Source organism: Chelonoidis abingdonii, chromosome 3 (genome assembly GCF_003597395.2).
Source record: "Chelonoidis abingdonii isolate Lonesome George chromosome 3, CheloAbing_2.0, whole genome shotgun sequence".
Taxonomy (NCBI): domain Eukaryota; kingdom Metazoa; phylum Chordata; order Testudines; family Testudinidae; genus Chelonoidis; species Chelonoidis abingdonii.
In genome coordinates, this window is record NC_133771.1 from 71,611,743 (window position 1) to 71,634,294 (window position 22,552).

The following is a 22,552-nucleotide window of genomic DNA, read 5'->3' on the forward strand; positions in this document are numbered from 1 at the left end:
ACTATAGACAGCTGCAATCCACAGGGCCCTGGGCTGGAACCCGGAGTAGAGGGCGGGCCTGGGTTCCCCCCAAACTTCCCAACACCTGATCAGACACAGGAGGAGTTGACCCAGACTGTGGGGAAGATCACTGAGGTGAGCAAATCTGCCAAGAAGCACAGGACCCACCAAGGTAGAGGAGGAACTTTGTCACAGGATATATTTCCTGTTTTATGACAACAGAAATCTCTCATTAGTTACATATATATGCAATGAAGGGGAAATATATTTCTTAGTTTGTTTCCTTAATCACTTTCATTTAGACTAACTCTAATGTTGAAATGTGTTGCAATTTCAGCAACAATAATTGAGGCACAGGATAAATTCTAGGGATTGATGATAGGCTAGGAAGAGTTTACTCCAGCCAATCACTAAATCCCTGCAGAAAAGTCAAAACTGCTATTGTAAACTGAAAATGTAAAAGCCCAATAAGTATGTAGGGATTTTTTTCTTTAAATAGGATTGCTGTTTCATGTGGTATGTGTAGGGTATTGCAAGAGACTTAATGCTCTGTACATTATCTGTACTATTTACATCCTTTCTGTCGACATTCTAGTCAGCTGTATAGTTTAATGATATTGTTGAATGATCTTCCAACTTCAGCACAGAATCATCTGGGTTCAGGTCTGACCACCCTGGTATGCATCAACTTGGCACCCAGATGCTCTGATTAACGACATCACTTCCACAGCTCAGCATGCTTGGGCATTTTCCTTAAGAAATGAGGAAAGATTAAATGTGACCTGTTGCAATTTTGTACAAAATTCTATATCTTCCTGTCAGAATTACTAGCAAAGGAAGAGGAGACAACACTGTGTGAAGCATGGAATGCCATTTACAGAAGCATGCTACTGTTCTCTTGAGCAGCTACTAAAGAATAATTTAGACTTTTATGCCAGTTACCAGAATCCAGCTCATGAAGTATGACAGTGCTACTTATGGCCACATTCATCTTTAAAATGGAGGTGCACCTATAGAGACAACAAGTTCCTGCCTGCAACTTCCCTCTTGATCCAAAAAGCCTAAACAGTAGGGCAAGTAGAGAGTATAGCTGCTCTGTTGGAGAGAGAAAGCACTGCATGCTGGGAAGTATTTTCTCTGTGGGCTGTACTTTTCTATTAGAAATCAAGGCAGCCCTTGAGTTCCTGGAGAGGTGCCAGGCCTCCCCCTACACTGTTCTCTGCTTTGAGCTATGAATAGGGCCCTACCAAATTTATGGTCCATTTTTGTCAATTTCACAGTCATAAGATTTTAAAAATAATAAATTTCATGATTTCAGCTACTTAAATCTGAAATTTCATGATGTTGTAATTGTAGGGGTCCTGACCTCAAAAAGGTGTGTGTCGGGGGCGGGGAAGTGTTGTAAGGTTATTGTAGGGGGGTTGTGGTATTGCTACCCTTACTTCTGTGCTGCTGCTGACAACAGTGCTGCCTACAGAGTTGGGCACCTGAAGAGTGGCAGCTGCTGGCCAGGAGCCTAGCTCTGAAGGCAGAGCTGCTGCCAGCCGCAGCACAGAAGGAAGGATGGTATGGTATGGTATTGCCACCTTTACTTCTGTGCTGCTGCCTGCACAGCTGGGACTTCAGTCAGCAGCTGTCACTCTCCAGCCACCCAGTTCTGGAGGCAGCAGCATAGAAGTAAGGGTGGCATGTTACGATATTGCCACCCTTTCTTCTGCACTGCTACTAGTGGGGCACTGCCTTCAGAACTGGGCACCTGGCCAACAGCCACTGCTCTCCGGCCGCCCAGCTCTAAGGCAGCGCAGCAGTAAGAGTGGCAATAGTATGACTCCCCCCTAAAATAACCCTGCAACTCCCTTTTGGGTCAGGACCCCAATTTGAAAAACTCTAGTCTCCCCTGTGAAATCTGTATAGTATAGGGTAGAAGCAAACAAAAGACAAGATTTCATGGAGAGAGACAAGATTTCTTGGTCCGTGACGCGTTTTCCATGGCCGTGGGTTTGGTAGGGCCCTAGCTATGAAGAGAGGAAGCAAAAAGAGCTAGCTGCTCCTGGATAAACTCCCCATTCCTATACACTAAACAAAGGCTCCAGTTGGTTACCTTCCACCTCCATTACAGTGGAAAGCACTCATGATCCATTTATTGTACACCAAGACCAGTTTGTAAGGAGCGAACAGGCTTATTTAAACTTCCAAGTTGTCATTATAAACGAACTCCAGAGCTCATGCTGCCCAAGTTCAGGGGGTTTCTTCACTTTAGTTTACCATTTCTCCTAATTTTTAATTCAAAACAAACTAATTGCCTAGACTTGGTAGAGTGAATTCTGCACCCATGCAGCAATCCCACTTACTTAATGGGAGGTTTGTGTAAGGACTGCAGAATTTTGCCTGATGGCTTGATGAAAGTGTATCTTAAAAATATGCCATTTGTTTATAAGCAAAGGAAAAAGAAAAACAATGGTCTAAAGTGAGCTCTGTTTTCATGTAGAGCTTTCAATGCAGAGTTATTAAGGAGCCTAACTGTTGTCTATTTCAGGCACCTCAGCACAGCCATAGGAACTCACACGTTAATCCAGCAGTGGAGGCTGGGTGATTCTTTTGTGGTAGTTGCCCTGGCCTAGATTTCCAAGGCATTTTGGAACCTAACTCCTCTTGAAAACAGTGGGAATTGGCACCTAAATCCCTTTGAGGATCTGGGCCTCAGTACACATCAGGCACTATCAGCATTGCCCAGTATATATATACAGTAGCTGTTGGGCAAACCAAGAGAGCAGAGGGGAGATGGGGGTTAGGCATATAGAGTAATTGACACACCAAATTCTCTGGGAAGCCTTTGGATGAATGTGCCTGTTGCAGGATATATCCAGTGCTTTATGCTCCACAGGTACAATAGGAGAATTGGTTTTCTAGCTTAACAGCCAAACTGAATTTTTTTAAAAAAAAAAACACCCACTTAGTCCTGTAAAGGGCTTCTGCCTCAGTATGTCTAGCAAAAGACAAACCAGTATATCAAGTTAAAAAATATATAGGTGCCTGGGAATATTATTCTTGAGTATTTATCAATCGCATGAGTGTTCTGGATGATGCGCAAGCCAACATGGCCTTTCAGTCCTCTCTTTCTCGATGAATTAGATTCATTGCTCATGGCCAAATGAATCACCATCTTGTCTTGTTTTTCTTCCTCAATCACTATCTGGCTTCTTATGTATCCTGCCAGGCTGTTGGCATCAGATTCACTGTAAGTTCCATCCAGCATCATGGTTTTTGTATTAGGTATTCCACATGTACATGGAAACTGAGAACAGAAACAAGCAAACAATAGTCAAACGCTGAGCAAAAATACTAGAGACAGAGATGATATATTTTTTATGGACAGCTTGTAAAAACTGGAGCTTCACATTATAGTTCAACTGTGATATGTTTCTCTATTAAAGCTTAAGTTTTCTGAAATGAAAAGTTGCTGACTAGCCATACTGGTTGCAACTTTATATTGCATCTGTCTTTGTTTCTGAAATCCTATGTGGAAATTAAGGATGGGAAATTGGTTTGATTGAAATTAAACCTGACCAGAAGTTTTTCCCAGTTAATTCTTTTGCATTCCTTTTCATGTTCATTTTCTATGGATATTATAGCGCAAGAGGCAGTAATGTTTGTGGAAACAGCATTTTAAGCAAAGATGAGACAAATATTGACAGAAATTAAGTTTTGATGTCCTAAATGTAAGTATTCCCTCTGGAAACCTGATTCTAAAGCTTACACATATCCAGCCAGAGAACAGGAAAAATATCTGGGGTGAAATTCATCCCACTTGTCTAATCAAAACAGCTAATGCATCTGGAATTCTAAATCGCAAATACTCATAAGCACACTGCTCATGAACTGACCAAGAATAATTTGGCAAATAATTGTGGCCTACAAATCAAACTTCTCACAGACAATTTATATATCGGAAAAAGAGACTATTGTCTCTGTTCCAGCTGTAGCAAAATGTGGCTGTTCAGTGCACATGGGTTCAAGTACTGTCACAAGAACTGTGGTATTCTTCAGACCTAGGCTACAACACAGTTGTTCTAAATAGTTTATTCCCATCAGTGATGGGATTTTTTAAGAACTCTGTTTGACTACAACCCAATTTAAACTGTGTTTATAACACATTTTATACTTAGCTTGAAGGCAAGTGTACGTACAGGTGGAACCCATGATCTTTTAAATGTAATTTTATTTTTGTCTCTCTTTAAGCAGCCATTATATTCCTTAATATCAAACCCCCTCTCCCCTCCCCCCATGTTATAGGGGAGGATTAAATCAGGATCCTTAGCATCAGGCCCCTCACTTGACCAATCCAGGACACAACAGTAAGCACCAGGTTGCTACAGGCCAATTGCTGCAGGACCCAAGAGGAACAGAAATACTGTTGACCCAGGTAACTCTTAGCCCCTAGGTCAGATTATGATTTGGCTTGAGAGAAGGTCACAGACAATGACTAGGAACTGAATGACTCTGATTTGTTTAATAAGTGTTGTATACACTGCCAGCTGTCTAGAAGACAGTGGGAGGAGAAAGCAAGCCCAAAGTTTAGATGGTTCTGGTCCCAACGTAGTCTTAATCCATCCCTGATGTATTCCCATGTACACATGAGCACACACAAATACAGAGGAGAGATGTGCTGAATGACTTCAGGCCACCATACTGCCACAGTCCATTTCTGGGGAGTGCAAAAATCCAAATTTGGATTCCCCTGGGACTTTCACAGCTGAATGGCATTGGCTAACGAGGTCAACATTTATTCCAGTGAGAGACAATAGTCTCTTGTGTCTCTTAAAGAGCCCTCATTCCACTCGGACACTAAGCCACACTTCCCTATAACCCCATTAGAGATAACAAATACAATTTCCTTGACCATCCTTAATGATTATTATTGCCTTGTATCTGAGGGTAAAAAAAAAAACTTTTGATGTGTATAATCAGCCTTTTCAGCCTGCTTCCTTTATTGCAGAATGCTACAATTCAGTGCAGGGATATCGACAACTGAAAGAAATTTGTGACATAAATGATAAATTGTGCCATCACTGAACTGTCCTCTTCTTACCATGGTGACAGATAATGAAAAAACTAATGATATTTTACTTGCCATAAAAATGACCTGCTCTGGGTCAGTAGAATTTAGCAAGGCTGAATTATTATTTATTATTTGCTAAGGGGTCAGAGTTTAAGACAGGACAGAAAGAGTCTATGTTCTGCGGATCTTATAGTCTAACAGAGAGGCACAAATACAACAAGATGCATTGAAATACCCACAGGAGTTGGCAGGCTTAAGTGAAGCTTTGGGTGTGTGATAGTTTTCCTGAAATCACTCTTTTCTCCTCTAAATGATGTTGGGAGGAAGAAACCATTAGACATGAATAAGCATTTGTCATGGAAACAATGAGAATATAGGGGGGATTTGAAAGAGGGAGGAGCCTTGGATTGGCATGTCAGGATTTGGAGGTTATTCTATACATAGAGTGTAGAATGGGAGGAGGCACAAAGTGATGATGTTTAAACTTGATATAGAAGGAACTGATGGAGGGATTCAGAAGTAACATCATTGTCCAATCATCAGGCAAGCAAGATAACTTTTGCAGCTGCATTTTGGACAGAGTGAAGATGTATCAGAGAAAGGATTGCCTCAGTAATCAAGGTGGGAGATAACCAGGGCAGACCGTATATTTTAAATGGGAAGGAAGAAGTGGCACGATTTAGGGAGGGGAGGGAGTCAGAAATGACCCAGAGGTTCAAAGCTTCAATGATTGTTCGGAAGGATGGTGATTTGGTGAATGACAATGGCAAAGGAAAGGAGGTTTAGGAGGACAAATAAGTTCAATTTCAGCAATATTTTGTGTGATCTGGCAGTGAACTGTCCAAGGTATGTTGCAGAAACACTCAGATATGCAGGCCTGGACATCAGGAAACAGGGCAGGCTGAAAAGCGGATTTGTGAATTATCAGCGTAGAGATGATAGCGGAAGTTGTATGAGTGGATGAAGCCACGCAGTGACAAGATGTAGAAGGAGAAGAGAACCGCACCACAATTAGAGTCCTGTGGAATTCCTGTAAAGAGCAGGAGAGCCACCAAGAAAGTATAGGTTCTCAAAAGCCAAGGGTGGACAGGATATTAAGGAGGAAGCAGTGTATTGTTGGGTACAGAGAGGTATTAGACTGTAGTACTGCAGGTTTCAGAGGGCTTATGGAGAAGAAGAATGGAGCAGAATACATTAGACTTGGCCAAGAAGAGATCATGGGAGGCCTTGGTGACAGCAGTTTCAATGGAGAGGATGGAAACCAGATTGGAGTGAATCCGAGACTGAGGTAAAAGAGAGAGAAGGCAGTAGTTGCAAGCAGCTTCTTCAATGACCTTAGCAGTGTCAGGGAGGTGGAATGGTAAATGGAGAGACAGTTGAGGGCTACTATTAACATGTTGGTGTAACTGGGAAACGATGGAATCAAAGGGACAGCTAGAAGGATGGAAAATAGAGAATAAGTGGGTCCTCAGACTTCATAACTGGGCCAAAGGAGGAAAGCTTATTGATGGCCAATGGACTATGGCAGAATAGCATGAAGTGAAAGAGGCTCATGGCAGATCTTGAAGATTCAAGACTGAGGAACAGACTGACTAGAGAAGAGAGAGATAATATTTACACACACACTCCTTGGGATACCAGCCATGGGAAAGGAAGTACAGAAAAGGTATTCATCCATTAAATGGGCTTTCAGTGAAACAGGTACATTTTTAAAAAAAGATTCTTTTAAATTACCCATGAGTGAAAACCATAAAAATGATCCAGTTAGCACCATGGCCTTTCATGGCACATTAAAAGAATAAATATAAAGATTGTTTGTTGCTCAAGTGTGTTTTGTGCCAAGGAACAATTCTACTATTACCTTTATTGAACCCAATTTTTTAAACATACCAGATTGTGAGTTAGAAGTCTTTAATTCACTCAGAATAATTCACTAGCTGTAACTTTAAAAATAAATTGTGGTGACCACAGGGAAATCAGTCTGGATTTCCCCTTTCTTACCCTCCACGTATGGTCTCTGCCAAAGTCCCAAGTTGCAAACATCGCCAGTTCTGATCTTTGTTTTGTTCTCTTCCTTTTGTACAATAATCAAAAGAGACCAACTCCTATTTTTGTGGTGTCAGCATTTCCATGTCAGCTTCAGCATTGTAGACACATTAATCATACACCACGAATGTCAGAGTTTTCCCATTCTTTGTCCCAAAACATCCAATATAAAGCACCTCACATGTAAAAAGATTGTCTCTCACCTTCTCTCGCAACTTCCTTTCCTTCCGTTCTTGCACCGTTGTCAGGTAATTCACTGCTGCGTATTCCAACACTGAGAGAAAGACGAACACAAAACTGACCCAGAGATAAATGTCCACAGCTTTGATGTAGGAAACTCGAGGCATGGAGGCGTTTACACCAGTGATGATGGTTGACATGGTCAGTACCGTAGTTATCCCTGGAAAAAGTCCCCACAAAAATGTATTTCATATGCCAAATATAGTTCAGAAGGCATCTATTATTAATTAGTTTTGTCTCAAAATACAGTACTGTCCTCAGCACCACTCATAGCCTATAGAAATGATGTATTGGGTCATCTTGTCTAGCTGCCTCACAATGCAGGATTTTTCCTTAGACTGAGTTCTTGAGCATTTTTAAATTCGATGGAGCAGCCACCACTTCCCTTGTGATTATCTTTAACCCTCTAGTGTTTAATTAGGAAGTGATGCTTCAGCCTTAACCTACAGGGGCCGCTCATTAGATTGAGGAAGTTGTTGAGCCTAGAATGCCATTTAGTCATCTTTTTCCTGCTTTAGCTATCATCCAGGGTGCCAGTGGTGATAAGGACTCTTCGTTCACTGAGAGCACCAATTTGTTTTACACAGTTCACCAAACAGCAGTCAATGACCAATGACTTTTGGTCACTGCTGAAGTGGACTTGACTGGAATCATTGTCTCAAAAGCTGAAACCCATTTATGTTAAATCCTGTGTGTGTGTAAATGTCTTGCATGACATGTGACAGAAAAGCCCTCGTGCTCACCTTAGCTAAGGTGACTGAAAAGTTCTTAATGGCACCCACTGTATCCACAGTATAAATTTTACAGTTAAGCAGGTACTCTGTGGTGATAAAAGTAAAATACTTTCCCTAATTTTCACCAGTTTTCAATAGCCACTTAACAATTGAGTGCTAGAGCCAAAGAGCATTTGTGTGACTTTAATCAGGTCATTCCAAACTAGCGAAGTTCTTTCACTTGAGTGGACTCTGCTGGTTTTTTTCAAATGCTTGTTATAGTGTGTATCTCTGAGTATCGCAAACTATGAGACTAACATGCTATTTTTACTCTGTATTTGTAAGAAGTCATATGCACTCATATTCAGAGAGATATACTAGACTTGTTGTTACATCTGTCTCTCTCTGACCTGGGCATTAATAACTGAGCACATCTGTTTCTTTTTTTGTTTTTTAAACAAAAGAAATTCCAACAGTTCTGAATTAGACAAAACTCTCATTTATTTTAATGCTCTTTTCAGGATTTCTTAGGTTGGGCTTATCATTAGAAAGCTTGATTCACTAGTTCACAAGCACTGGAATCTCTTTTCTATGCTTCCTTCTCTTTTTAAAATACAGTTCCATTTTCTGCCCTGATTTAAATACAGACCAAGAAGATTTATCAATCATGAAGAAGCAATTTGACAATGAAGAACATAAGACAAAGTACAGACCTTAGAGTACTTTAACTATCAGATAAAATACATATGTATTTTCCTAGCATATTTAACAAATGAAACAGAGATTTCCCTCTCCCCCTACTCCTCCAAATTCAAAGGTTTTGTCACATTCATTGTTGATGTTAATTGCCCTCACCTAATGACACTCTAGCAGGTACAGCTCTGCGATCAATCCAGAAGGACACCCACGATAGCATGACCATTAGAGTGGCAGGGAAATAGGTTTGGAGCAAGAAGAAGAAGATGTGGCGGTGTAAAGTGAAATTTATGTATAGTCTATTGTACCATCCTGTTGGGAGGGGAAAAAAGTATCATGAAGAGCATTTTAATGACACATACAGAGCTGCTACATCTTTCAGCAAATCATATTTACTGCATAAGAGTAGACAACCTATCATTGTGAATATATATGGGGAGAAGGGAAAATTCTATATTCTTTGCACCATTCACAGCACATAGTCTGGAATGAGCTATAATCCCAAAGATGACAAGGGCAAAGGGAAAGAGACTATTACTCAAGTACTTCTTATGGAAATTTCATTTAAATTTCACCTGGCAAATGTTTGACACTGAACTATAAATATATGGCAATGACTCAAAAGAATAATAAAACCATTTTAAGAAGAATGATACCAGTGCTACTGTAGAAAGCGAGTCTGGAAGTAGTATGAAACTTTTGTATCAAAAACTGAGACAAGGAAATCCTTTCATCAGTTTTCAGGGATTCATTCCCATTTTTCCAGTAAAGCATCAGATCTTCATCAGTGTAAGCATCTTCAGAAAAGAAAAAAAGGCACAATGTGACTTGGCTTTAGGATATTTCACGTGAACGGTCAGTATAAATAGTAATTATGTGTGGATAAGGAACATATTAGTGAGATTCACAGATGATTCTAAGGCCCCAGTCCTGCATTGTGATCTGCTTGGTGCAGAGGTCCATGTTTCATGGAGTCTGGTGCATGATCAGGCTCTCAGTTGGGGAATATCATAAATACTAGTGAGGACAGATTAATAATGCAAAGGGTACTAGAAAGGTTGGAAGTATTGGTGGAAAACAACATTGAATTCTGTTTGGAAAAAATGCAGATGAATTTATCTGCAGAAAATAACCTGAAACACAGATACATCTTTGGAATGCAGTAATGCCAAATAAATAGAGTTTTCAATGGACAGTAGATTAAATAAGGCTCTTGCTATACGATGTAATGTAGCAGCACAAAAAGCCAAACTAAAGACATCACATCATATTCCAGGTCCGCCTTTATACAGCATTGGAGTATAAACTAGAATGGTACATTTCTGATCAGCACACTACCAGAAAAATGTAGACAAACTGGTGGAGATTCAGAGATGAACACCACAATTGATTAAGGGACTAGAAAGATGGGTTTATGAGGAAAGATTATAGGAAGCAATTGTGGTTAATCTGGCCAAATTTAGGGGGAAAGTGAGAGAGAGCCATCTAAATTGTTGTTTGAAAGATGTAACTGAAGGTGAGAGGTATCACTGCAGGTAACAAGTCAACAAGTATTTGAAGGGGATAAACACAACACAGAGGAATTATTTTGTGTGCTATGTGAGGAGGAGGAAATTTAGCAAAGGAAAATAATGAGGGAGGAAAGGGAGGAAATTTAGCAAAGGAAAATTTAGGCTAAATATCTAGAGAAACATCAGAACAATTAGGGAATTGGTCTTGGAAGACTGAAGAATAGTCTCCTAAGGATAGCAGTGGAAACACTGTTGTTTAAGACATTTAGGGCTGGATTTACAAAAACATTTAGGCCAGGGTTTCTCAAACAGGTCGCCGCGATCGGCCGGATCTGCAGATGGGGCAGGTACACACTGGCCCGGCCCACCAGGGGCTTTCCCTACACAAGCAGCGCCCCCTGTTTGAGAAACCCTGGCCTAAATCCTTTTGTAAATCCAGCCCTAAATGTCTTAAACAACAGTGTTTCCACTGCTATCCTTGGGAGACCTTTGAGTCCCATTAAGTTGAACGGAATTACCCAAGTTGAACTAAGTGGGACTGCTCATGTACTTTAGTACTTGCAGGATCAGGCCTATCATTCATAAAGCATGTTAGAGTCTTTGGGGATGAAAGGTACATAAATTGAAAAAGAGTAGCAATTATTAACTGTCCTCCATGATGGTTTCAAACATCATCTCCCAAACAGAGCCAACTAACACAGTAAAAATTCTGAGTTTTCCCTCCAAGCCAATGTGTTGTAATAGTCACCACCCCATGGAGTAGGATCCTACTTTGACTTTTGCTGTTTTTTCTTTGTGTCATTTACTACAAACTCCCTCTCTCTCTCACACACACACACAAACACACACACACACTCAATCTCTTCCTCCCTCCACAAATAAGAACCCAATCCAAAGCCCATTGACTCAGTGGAAAAATGCTCATTGACTTCAACAGGTTTTGACTCAGGCCCTAAAATATTATTTTTCTTTATTCTGAAGTATGTATAACCAACCAATGTGTACAGTCAGCTAAGGGGGACTTGCAGCTAAGAACGTCTATACAACTTACAGCTTTCCAGCTCCAGAGAACAAGTCTGTGAGTCCAGGGGAAATCGACTGAAGTCCATGTTGCACATTGCGGTCACTGTGATCCTAGAAATCCAAAGAGGAAAGGTCACTTCCTAAAAGAGACACTATATTCCAGAGAAGGTAGAGGAAATGTGTCACAGGGCACAGACAATATAAATTTTAAATAGATAAAAATCATTTCCGAGCTTTAAGAACAGAAACTATGCATAATGTGTTAACATAAAAGAACTAAGAAACTTCCTAATCAGTACAGAGGCCCTGCCCTTCAGACATAGACATGGTTGGATGTGCACAGGCCAAGTGAAGGGTTACACTTCATCTGTATGCTCATGATTTCCATGGTTGGTGTGGAGCAGTTTGGTTCCTAGTCCAGTTAGAGTAGCTTCCAAGCACTGTTGTAATAGGTTGGGGTCTCTGAACACTACTGCAACTCAAACAGCAAACATTAATGATATTTTTAGCGTATTTGAGTGTGTTTTATTGAATCTTTGTCTTATATTAAATTGGTTTCTTATAAAAAAATGTTTACTGGGTTTCAGAGTATGTTTCCTTTATGTCCAGCAAGGTTCAAGCTTTCTGTTCTTTCTTTATTTTGCCTTCACTCCACCTCAGTCACTACAACAAACCCACCTGAGTTCCACATGCATAAATCAGCAACAATAGCATGAAAGGCCCCTCGATCTATTTACTGTTAGGGGAAAGCTGCTTTTCTTAGTGCTGGATCAATCTTGTTTAAACTGTGAGGGCTGATTGTTATTGGTGGAGTGGGGGGCAGCTATTTTTCCAGTAGTAAGATTTGCCCCTGTTAAATTCACATCTGACCTCGGGATCTGAAACAATCCCAGCTTGAGTTTATAAATCTGAATCTAATCAGCCCTAATGTTACTTTACCAGGGAACCAGGAGGTTTTTACTCATGGACTGATTTGAAGTGAGGCTCTAGATTCAGTAGGGACAGTCAGATGTGAGTCATTACTTTAAAGTTTATAGTCCTGTTTATGCTGACTCTGACCGCTTCCCTGGTTCATTTCAGATGTTGACGAAGAACCTTTCTGCTGATCAAGGGACTATGGGCCAAATTCTGCCTCGACCTACACACCAATAACCCTAATGAAGTAACTGGAGTTGTATTGTTTATAAACCAGAGCAGAACTTAGCCAAAGCAGATTTTTGGAGCTCAGACAGTGCTGCTATCATGGCAACAATTTCTCATAATTCTCTACAGTGTTGTCCATCATAATCAAATACTGTATAACTTTGTGTCATGAAAATATGACATTTTCCTTCCTAATACATGTAGTTATCAACAATTCATTAGTCAGAGAACACAGAAACTCAACCAGTCAATAAGACATCCCCTCAATTAATGTGCAGTATAGACCAAATGGTCTTGAATTTATAAGTCTCTAATGTGATTTTGTGAACCCTGCTTATATGCATACTGCCAAAAGAGCACAAGGAGAGTATATTCATACTGCCAAGGTGCACATTTACTTGATCTTAACCTTGTGATGATATTGTGAAGCAAATTAAAACAATGTGCCCAGTTTTTTTTTTATCTGCTGTATGTTGAAGTTGAGGAGCAATAGATCCTAAGAAAAATAATAATTTTATTAAAACAAATGTACATTGCACATGTCATTCCCTTATCCTGGGTTACTCTCTCTCTCACTTAGGTACTTATATGATCCCCGTTGCCGAGCATCTGAGCATCTCATGAGCTTTATTGTTTTTGTCTTCCCCAACATCCTTGTGAGGTAGGGAAGTGCTATTACGCTCATTTTACAGATCAGGAATAGAGAAACTAAGGGCCAGATTCACAAAGGTACTTGGGAGTCTAAACCAGACTTAGGTGCCTAACTCCCATTTGTAGGGTTCACTACAATCCACAAAACTCCTTCCTGGCTGCCACCTAACCCTGTAGGTGCCTAAATTCACTCAGTGCCTAAAGTTTCATTATAAAAATTCCCCAGTTTCTGCCTCTGGGCATGCACATTGCTGCTTCACTCTAGCTACCCAGATGTCTATCTCCCCTCTAAGCCCTAGAGCAACCCACAAACCAGGGGAAGGTAGGTGGAGGAGTACCTAACCCATCCATAGGGACTGATTCAGTAGGTCTGCTCTGAAGCTGCTTGCTGGATTGGGTCCCATTCAAAATCCTCATAGTAGTGAGAACGGTGAGATTACAAGCTTGGTTGATGAAGTTAATAGTGTTAGTGTAATATACACTGGACCCTTACTAGAACACACATCTATGTAAAGCAAATTTGCATATAACGCAGTTGTGGCCATGGATCCCAAATTTAATTACTTTAATTGCAATTCCTCTAGTGAGGGTCTGGTGTATTTAGACTTCTGTAAGGCATTTTACTTGGTACCACATGACATCTTGATTAAAAAACTAGAATGATATAAAATTAAAATGGCACACATAAAGCGGATTAAAAACTGACTAACTGATAGGTCTCAAAATCTAACTATAAACAGCATAATCAAGCATGTTTGTTTCCAGGCAGGTCCTGTAGAACCATTCTGGGCTCTATGCTATTTAACATTTATATCAATGACCTAGAAGCAGGGGCGGCTCTAGACATTTTGCCACCCCAAGCACGGCGGCATGCTGTGGGGGGCGCTCTGCCAGTCGCAGGTCCTGTGGCTCCGGTGGACTTCCCGCAGGCGTGCCTGCGGACAGTCCACTGGTCCCACGGCTCCACCGGAGCCGCAGCATCAGCGAACCCTCAGCAGGCATGCCGCCGAAGGCAGCCTGCCTGCCGCCCTCCCGGCGACCGGCAGAGCACCCCCCACGGCATGCTGCCCCAAGCGTGTGCTTGGCATGCTGGGGCCTGAAGCCACCCTTTCCTAGAAGAAAACTTAAAATCACCGTTGATAAAGTTTGCAGACGATGCAAATACTGGGTGACTGGTAAATGATAATGAGGACAGGACACTGATTCAGAACAATCTAGATCACTTGGTAAATTGGGAGCAAGCAAACAATATGCATTTTAATATGGCTAAATGTAAACATATGTATCTAGAAACAAAGAATATAGGCCATAGTCATACAATGGGAGACTCTATCATGGGAAGCAGTGACTCTGAAAAAGATTTAGTGGTATGGCAGATAAACAGCTGAATGTGATTTCCCAGTGTGACTCTATGGCCCAAGAGCTAATGTGATCCTGGGGATGATTCATAAACAGGGGAATCTCGAGTAGGAGGAGAGAGCTTATTTTACCTCTGTATTGGCTACTGGTGTGACCACTGCTGGAATATTGTGTTCAGTTTTGGTGCCCACAATTCAAGATGGATGATAGTAAATTAGAGATGGCTCATAGAAGAGCCATGAGAATAATTAAAGCATTAGAAAAGATACTCTGTAGTGATAAATTCAAGGAGCTCAATCTATTTAGCTTAACGAAGAGAAGCTTAAGGGCTGACTTGATTACAGTCCATAAGTATCTACATGGAGGGAAAATATTTAGTAATGAGCTCTTCTATCCAGCAGAAAAAGGTCTAACACTATCCTATGGCTGCAAGTGGAAGCTAGACAAATTCAGACTAGAAATAAGGTCTACATTGTTAACCCTGAGAGTAATTAACCATTAGAATAATTTACCACAGCTGTGGCGGATTCTCCATCAATGACAATTTTTAAATCAAGATTGGATGTATTTCTAAAAACTCTGCTCCAGGAATTATTTGGGGAAAGTTCTATGGCCTGTGTTACACAGGAGGTCAGACTAGATGATCACAACGGTACCTTCTGGCCTTGGAATCTATGAATCTGTAAATTTGGTCTTTTTGCTAACCAGGATACACTGTATCTATATACACTTATTTAGCTATGATATCACTTAACTTACATTTATTCAGATTCTTAACTTTAACATTTTTTGTGTTAGAAAATGGTCAACAGTGCAGTTCTTGTGTATTAGATGATGATTCATTTTTATGTGTGATTTGTGTAAAGCTCTTTGGATGGAAATTCAAATTAAATTTTAAAAGCGCCAAAATAGCATTTTCAATTTTTTTTTTATTTATTAAATAAAACTACCTTAACTATCCTGGATCCATAAGAAAAATACAGTAAGTTTACTAAAACACGTTTTGCATTTAAAATCAACTGATTAATTAAACAAAGGAAGTATTACCTGTAGTTAGTGAATTGAACTGATTGTTTCTGGTCATCAAGTCTGGTGAGATTTTAGAACTAGAAGATCTCATTCTTTCCCATCTAGTTTTTAGTAATAGATTTGAAGAGGCAAAACAAGCATTCCTGTTTTTTCAGTTTCCATTGTTTTTTTAACTTTGAATTAGCTAGTCAGTTAACTGAACTAGAATAAACTGAAATGAAAAAAAAATATTCTCCCTGCAACTGCAAAAAAGGCTACTTGCTGTCAAATGTTGGATTAGCACTTCAACAAATTCTGGTTTCAGGTACTTCTCCAGTGCCTCCCAACAGGTGAAGTGGGTTGACTTTCTTTAAACCTTGCAAGCAAATATATACTGCTTAATATTATTTTTATTTAATTTAAATTATTTCAATAGATTATTTTAACTTTTAACCTTAACATAAATTGTCCTAATTTTGAATTTAATTTTCAATAGGTGTATTTTTTTTAAAAAAAAACTGTATTTAATTTACATTTTAAAAGATCCCATTTAAATCAAAATCCAATTTAAATTTAAAAAATCCAATTTTTAATTAAAAAAAAAATCAATGATTTTTAGCGACCCTAGTCTAAAGGAACTCTGAAAAGCCCTGCAGCCCTTGGGTTCTCCTACCTATCTGGGGTTGCATTTTCCAACACATACTTCTCATCTTATCCATCTGGAGGAACCAAAGTCCCTGATGCACTATTGGGGTGTTGTCTCAGAATTCTTTCAGCCAGTAGTCTGCCTGAGAATCAGCTACCAAGGTACATCTTTTAGCAGCCACTTCAGCCTCAATTAATTTTGGTTAAAGCTTGGTAGTGATGTGCAACTTATCCCAGCAAACAAAGAGAATGGCTGTTTTTCTAGCAAATATGAAGCAAAAATTGACAGTTCTGGATGTCACCATCTGGTGTGCTGCAGAGCCTAATTTAAAGCACATATTGACTGAAGGACAAACACACATTGAGGGTTAGGAGGCTACTTTCCTTGGGAGCAGATCATCCTATAATCTCTTACTATGTGGATTCTTGCATCTTCTTCCAAACAAGGTACTGATCAGTGTTGGAAATAGGACATTGGACCAGATAGACCAATTTACTTGATCCTGTATGGCAGTTCCTATCTTCAGCAAATCTGACTCAGAAGCGTGACAGACTATACCCCATGTTCACCATTTTTAAAAGACTATGATAAATTTTGTACATTTTTTGTGTTAGAAAATGGTCAACAGTGCAGTTCTTGTCTATTAGATGATGATTCATTTTTATGTCCAAGTGTGCCTTGTGAGGTATCATTTGAAAACTCAATCTACAGTACTAAACATTACTGTCCTAGTAAAATATGTGTATCAACATTATATATAAAGTTCTAAGGTTCTGCTGTGTAACACTGCTATAACATATTCCAGAGTTAGAAAGGCAGGGCCCAAACCAGTGTTTCACAGACAAAAGACACACTGGCGCCCCAGCCAAGTATCAGCATAATCAGATGATCTATTATGGACTATCATCTAGGTAAGAGGCCATTCTTTGGCAGGAAGAAGGGTGTGAGCAAACCACTTTATTGACAATGGAACAGCTGGGGGTTTACATGTAAACAGACTGGCTGGCTGTCACATGACCCCCAGCTGGAGATAATCCTCAAAGAGGGGAGAAGAGTTTAAGAATGAGAAACAGTGGCCTCCAAATCACCTCGCTTCCCCCATCTCTACTCATGGCAGTTACACCACTTGAAAAAAAAGAAAGCATCACTGTACTGGGACAGGGGTCTTGGACTTTCAGCCACTACAGACTGCGGTAAACCTATGGTAAGACAAAACCTTGGTTTTCAAGCCATTTAGCTTGCTAAGTTAGTTTGCATATTATCTTTTATTTTCTTTGTAACCCATTCTGAGTTCATGCCTCATTACTTGCAATCACTTAAAATCTATCTTTCTGTAGTAATAAACTTGCTTATTGTTTTATCTAAACCTGTCTGTGTTTGGATTGACATGCTGGGGAACCTCCACTTCAGATAACCAGGTTTCTGCTTATCATTTTCCATTGATGAAATGACAGACTTTATATGAGCTTGTCCAGTAGAGAGCTGGGTAATACAAGATGCACATTTCTGGGGAAAGGTCTGGGACTGGGAAGTTGCAGGGGTCACCCTGTAATGTAATTCATGAATGGCTGGTTAGAGCATTCATGTAATTCAGCTGGGAATTATTTTGCATGCTAGAGACTATGTGAGAGCAGGACCGGGAGTGGTTGCTCTCACAGCAAAGCAGTATAAAAGACACCCCAGGCTGGAGATTTGAAGGGACACAGCTGTCCAACAGTCCAGATTATATCCTGGGGAATCTTGCAAGGGCAATTCCTATCTTCAGCAAATCTGACTCAGAATAGAGTTGGGCAAAAAATAAATGGCTGTTCGCAGACAGTAAGTTAGATTGTGTGGTTACCTCATACTATATAGCACATGACCATCTGGGAACACTCGCAACATGATGTTGTCAGTGGTTGTATCATGAATGAATGATCTTTTTGAGTGCACAAAGAAGACATCTGGAACCCAAATCTTCTTCACCAGCCTGCCATCAAAGGTCATGCTCTTGTTAGTGATGCTAGGAAATGAGAGGCGTTCATCCTTCCAGTAGTGCCTTAAGTACAGTGTCATAGTAAAGTCCTGCACCAGTAAAAAAGAGAACCATGAAAGAATGCATCACAATGATGCCTTCCAAACACTAGAAAGGAAATCATCTATTGTTATACTAATATGTGTCGTACAGATTGAATCTCTTCTCTGCTAAACATGGTTTTCTTCCTCAGACTAATTCCACAGAATAGTTTCCCATAGATATGAAGCATTCTGGGAAAGTTCCACAGCCCATACATTTTTGTATGCTACATTACAAACACCCTAACAGAGTAACATGCAGATATCAATGCATTCCTGCCAAGTACTACAGGATGGTAATACAATGCTAATACAATTTGTAGCAGGTATTCCTTAGAAGCTATTAGTCTATAGGATACATTGAAATTCAGCCTTCAAAGGAAAATACATATCAGTACAGCTTTTTGAAACCTGACAGCATAATGTTAGTTAAAGGATAATCATATACCCAGTCTGCTTGAAAAAACAAAATCTTGTTCAAATTAGCTAAGGTATGAGTCTGAACACTGAGCAATGTATCTTAGAGAAAGAATCAGTTATTGCCATACTGGAAAACACCTGCAGCAGCATGAAGAAAAACATCTGTTTCTGACATTGATCTCAACCTGACAGCTGCATTTTCTTAAACTAAATAACCCCTTCATGCTTAGAGATTAAAATGTAATTATTTTTATAGTCCCCATTAAGCAATTTGCTAGAGAAGTAGTTTCAAAAGCCCTGCCTGCCTGGTCTGGAGTAAGAGCAGCACACAGGTTTTTTTTTCCAATGGTGCAGTAGTAGTTAAAAAAACTTACTAAAAGCATGTTTGAAAGGACTCATTTTTACACACACAATGTTGAGATGGTCTGGTCACAGGCTGATGTCATCTTAGTCCCTTTTCCCACAAAGCAGTCAGATTACCATAGACGCAGTAGTAGCTAATAGTTGATGGATTAAAGGTATCTGATTTAATGGACCACTGTCTAATCTGGTTGAGCAATCCATATGGTCCCACGACACTACTAGAGCCAGTCTAATCGATTGCAGCTTCTTACACAGTAGCTGGGAGGAAAGAAGTGCCGTCTGTAATGGTCAGTTGGCTATCTGCAGTTGGTTATCTTTTCCAGATTTAAAAGGGTGGGCTACCAGGATAGCATGCTAAGAAAGGTTCTTATTAAAAGGCTAAATCCATGCTGGCCAGAGGCCCTATTCTCCTGCTACAGGATACAAGGATACAATTTCAGGGGGAATAACTCATATCCTATGATTGAGGAACAAAGCCCAGGCAGTCAGAGAGATGTAGCTCGAGGGAAAAAGGAGCAGAATTCACAGCTTTCTGAGGGGCAAGGACCTAGGTCAGTGGTCCCCAAACTTTTTATCTCACACTCCCCCCCCCCCGCCAAGGGCTAGGAGTGGGGACCCTCCTCTGGGATGGGGAGACACGGGGTGATGGGGGACACAGCTGGGGCCAGGACCGGGGCTGGAAGCAGAGTCTAGGACAGGGGCTAAGGCCGGCAGCTGGGGCCGGGGCCAAGAGCGGAGCTGGGTGGTGCTCCCTCTCTGGCCCGGGCCCCAGCCATGCCCCCCTGAATGTTTCTCTGCACCCCTCCTAGGGGGCACGCCCTATAGTTTGTGGACCTCTGATCTAGGTGAAAGTCTGAGGTTTCCTGGCTAAAGACTAGCGTGTTATTTAATGAGCTACCTACGGCATAGTTTTGCTATATTATCTTGAAATATCAGAGATCTGGTTCCTCTGCACTGGTTGCTTTCTGTGGGTTTTCCACCACATCATTACCCACATCCCATAGAAAATCCCTGCTTTCAATATCAATGCTAACAAGCCAAGTTCTTATAATGAGGATCCAACTGTGGCTTGATAAAATCCAGTCAATCTTTCAGTTCTTATTGCTGGAGGAAATTATAAATTGTTTTGTATCAGATAGGATACAAAGCAAGCTGTCCTCAGCAGTATGTTTTAACACTGTAACTACAACCTAAATGGAAAAATTCTAGCTTTAGGTGTGATCTTCAGTTTTTCAAAAGGGAAAATGGCTTGTTTTCTCATTTTGTGATATGCCCCCTTATACAACAAAGCCAGAATGATAGTGGCACAAAAGGACTACAGAACAGTAATATTAACAGTTTGTATTAAAGACACAAATATTGTAGAGTTTAGATGTTAAGCTAAGACCCTGTCTTTACCCCTGCAGATTATGCCTAGATTCCACACTCCATGATACATAAGAGTTACAGTGAGGAAGGAGATGAAAGGAGAGTGAAAAAGAGAAGATTCCCTCTTTTTTCTCCTCCTTTCCCCATATCTTTTTGCTCCATCTTTCTTCCCTACATGGAAGCTAAAGCAGGAGACTCAGAGGATAGCTCTCTCACATACACCTTTTACAGCCAGTCACACTTATTAGTTGATATTTGGATCCACATTTCTTCCCTTTTTAAAAAAACACAATAAGACTATATTACAACTGAATTTAGTGCTGTTCCTAAGCGCTGGAGTGACAGCACTGGTAACTGAAATCTGGTTATCCATCACAAATTCAGCATAGATAGAGGCAAAGTCCATTCTGAATTGGACAGACTGCCTCTAGAGATGAGAAGGTAGGAAACAGTTTGTTTTGATTTATGATACTAATTAGTTCTTCTAATGTACTTCACAGATCCATACATTTAAGAATAGATTTTTTGGTTCCATAATAAATTTAAAAATAAGTAAGGCTTTCATGATCCTCACAAGAGTTATTACAGCTACCTGAACCCAAGTGACATGAATTCCACTATGCGGTACAATGAAATGAGCACAGCAGGCAATTGTTCATATTCCTGACTCCTGCATATCAACCAAGACCATGCTCATTTTCTTTTCAAGGTCTTTGTTCCCTTGCAATTTTAATCATTTTTATCTCAAGTCCTCATGATGACTCTGAACAGTGTCTATCTTTATTAAGACTTTAGTTCTGATTATGGGCCTTTCAAAATTGCTAAAAGTTGTTTTTACTGCATTTGCCTGCATCTGACAGATAAACTGAAACCCAGATATGGGACTTTTCCTGACTAGGAATAATCAAGGCTTAAAAGAGTGTTACATACCATATCGACCTCAGAAATACTGTCCAAGCTTTCAACCTGTACATCCACCCCAACAGGAATGGCAGGACCTGTGATAGAATGAGAGTTAGACATTTAAATATTATCCCTTTATATCATCTGACTTTAGTTACTTTTATAAAATAGTGTTCAAACCATTTTTGGGCCAATGTCATAATTTCTTGTATCTGTGGTTCCTTGGCGAGACAGCCAAAATAATAATCCCAATATCTTTTTTTTCCCTTTGCATGTCTCCAGCACTGACTCTACTTGGGTATGGGTCATCCATAGTGGGGGTGAAGCACTTTGGAAAGGTTCCTAATGCAGAGCCAGCCCATTATAAATCTTAGTTCTTTATAAAGAAATCCCAATAAAGATACAGGAAAATAAGAGGAAGAAACCACAATCCTTGAGATTTCACTTTGCTGATAACAAAAGAAATGAAAAACAAACAAACCAACCAACCTTACAATGTGACAAGCTCCATTCATCTTGTGTGAATTTTTGGAAGCTCTGTCATTTTCTGGTCTCAAATTGCCATGTGTTTCTTTGATTATTAAATAATAGTCACTTTAAAAAGTTTTCATAGTCATTCCAAAATGAATAGCCAGATAATCCACAAAGGATAAATAAGCATGAAATCATTCTACAATAAAAGCAATCTCCCTTGCTACTAGAAACGATACCATTTCCACAGTGGACAATTACTCTCACAGGGCCGAATCCTGCTCATCTTACTCATATTCCATTTTACATCCTATTTTTTAAATAGATTTTTCTTTCTCCTCTTCTCTCATTCCTTTGTCCATTGTGGACAATCTCTCCTCTCCCTCCTTTTTCCAGTCTCTCCTAAACTGAATTTGAACTCATAGAAGTTCAATCTGAATCAAACTTTCAGTATTCAGGTGTGCTTGAAGTTAAGTAAAAAGTGCTCACCTGTCTCTAATTTGAAATCGCTATCATGCAGTTGTTTTAGTTGTGCTTTAAAGAATTAGATGTTGTTACAAAGCAATATCTTGTAAGCTGTTCCAGGCAAGGACCGTGACACCTCCGTGTTTGTATAGCATCTAGCTCAATGGGGGCCCTGAGCCTGATCTGTAAGTGCTACTTTTATATCAATATTAAATAATAATATAATGACATCATCATGAAAACTAATTCAAATAGCAAGCACTTTAAATAATATACATTTACCAAGACAGCTAGAAAACCTCCATTCTGAGATTCCAATAGGGCTTCTAGCTTACAAGGTATCATCTACCCTACTGCCATTTCTGCTGTGGCACACGGCCTCCAACATCTGTTTGGGGGCAGGGATTGGATA

General features: G+C 40.0%; 2 protein-coding genes across 2 annotated transcripts in view; one reads left to right on the top strand and one right to left on the bottom strand.

Moving 5' to 3' along the window:
* Positions 1–13,336, top strand: part of PM20D2 (peptidase M20 domain containing 2) — a 217,763-nt gene extending 204,427 nt beyond the window's left edge. The window contains exon 7 of the mRNA XM_075063845.1: positions 12,369–13,336. Coding sequence (XP_074919946.1) covers positions 12,369–12,394 — 26 coding nt within the window. The 3' untranslated portion in view covers positions 12,395–13,336. The remainder of the gene's footprint in view (positions 1–12,368) is intronic.
* The window catches only part of LOC116824374 (gamma-aminobutyric acid receptor subunit rho-2), a 59,337-nt gene continuing 39,771 nt past the window's right edge, over positions 2,987–22,552 (bottom strand). Inside the window, exons 3-9 of the mRNA XM_032779592.1 lie at positions 21,232–21,299; positions 17,936–18,159; positions 11,317–11,399; positions 9,411–9,551; positions 8,914–9,066; positions 7,309–7,505; positions 2,987–3,295 (exon numbers count right to left, since the gene is read on the bottom strand). Coding sequence (XP_032635483.1) covers positions 2,987–3,295; positions 7,309–7,505; positions 8,914–9,066; positions 9,411–9,551; positions 11,317–11,399; positions 17,936–18,159; positions 21,232–21,299 — 1,175 coding nt within the window. The remainder of the gene's footprint in view (positions 3,296–7,308; positions 7,506–8,913; positions 9,067–9,410; positions 9,552–11,316; positions 11,400–17,935; positions 18,160–21,231; positions 21,300–22,552) is intronic.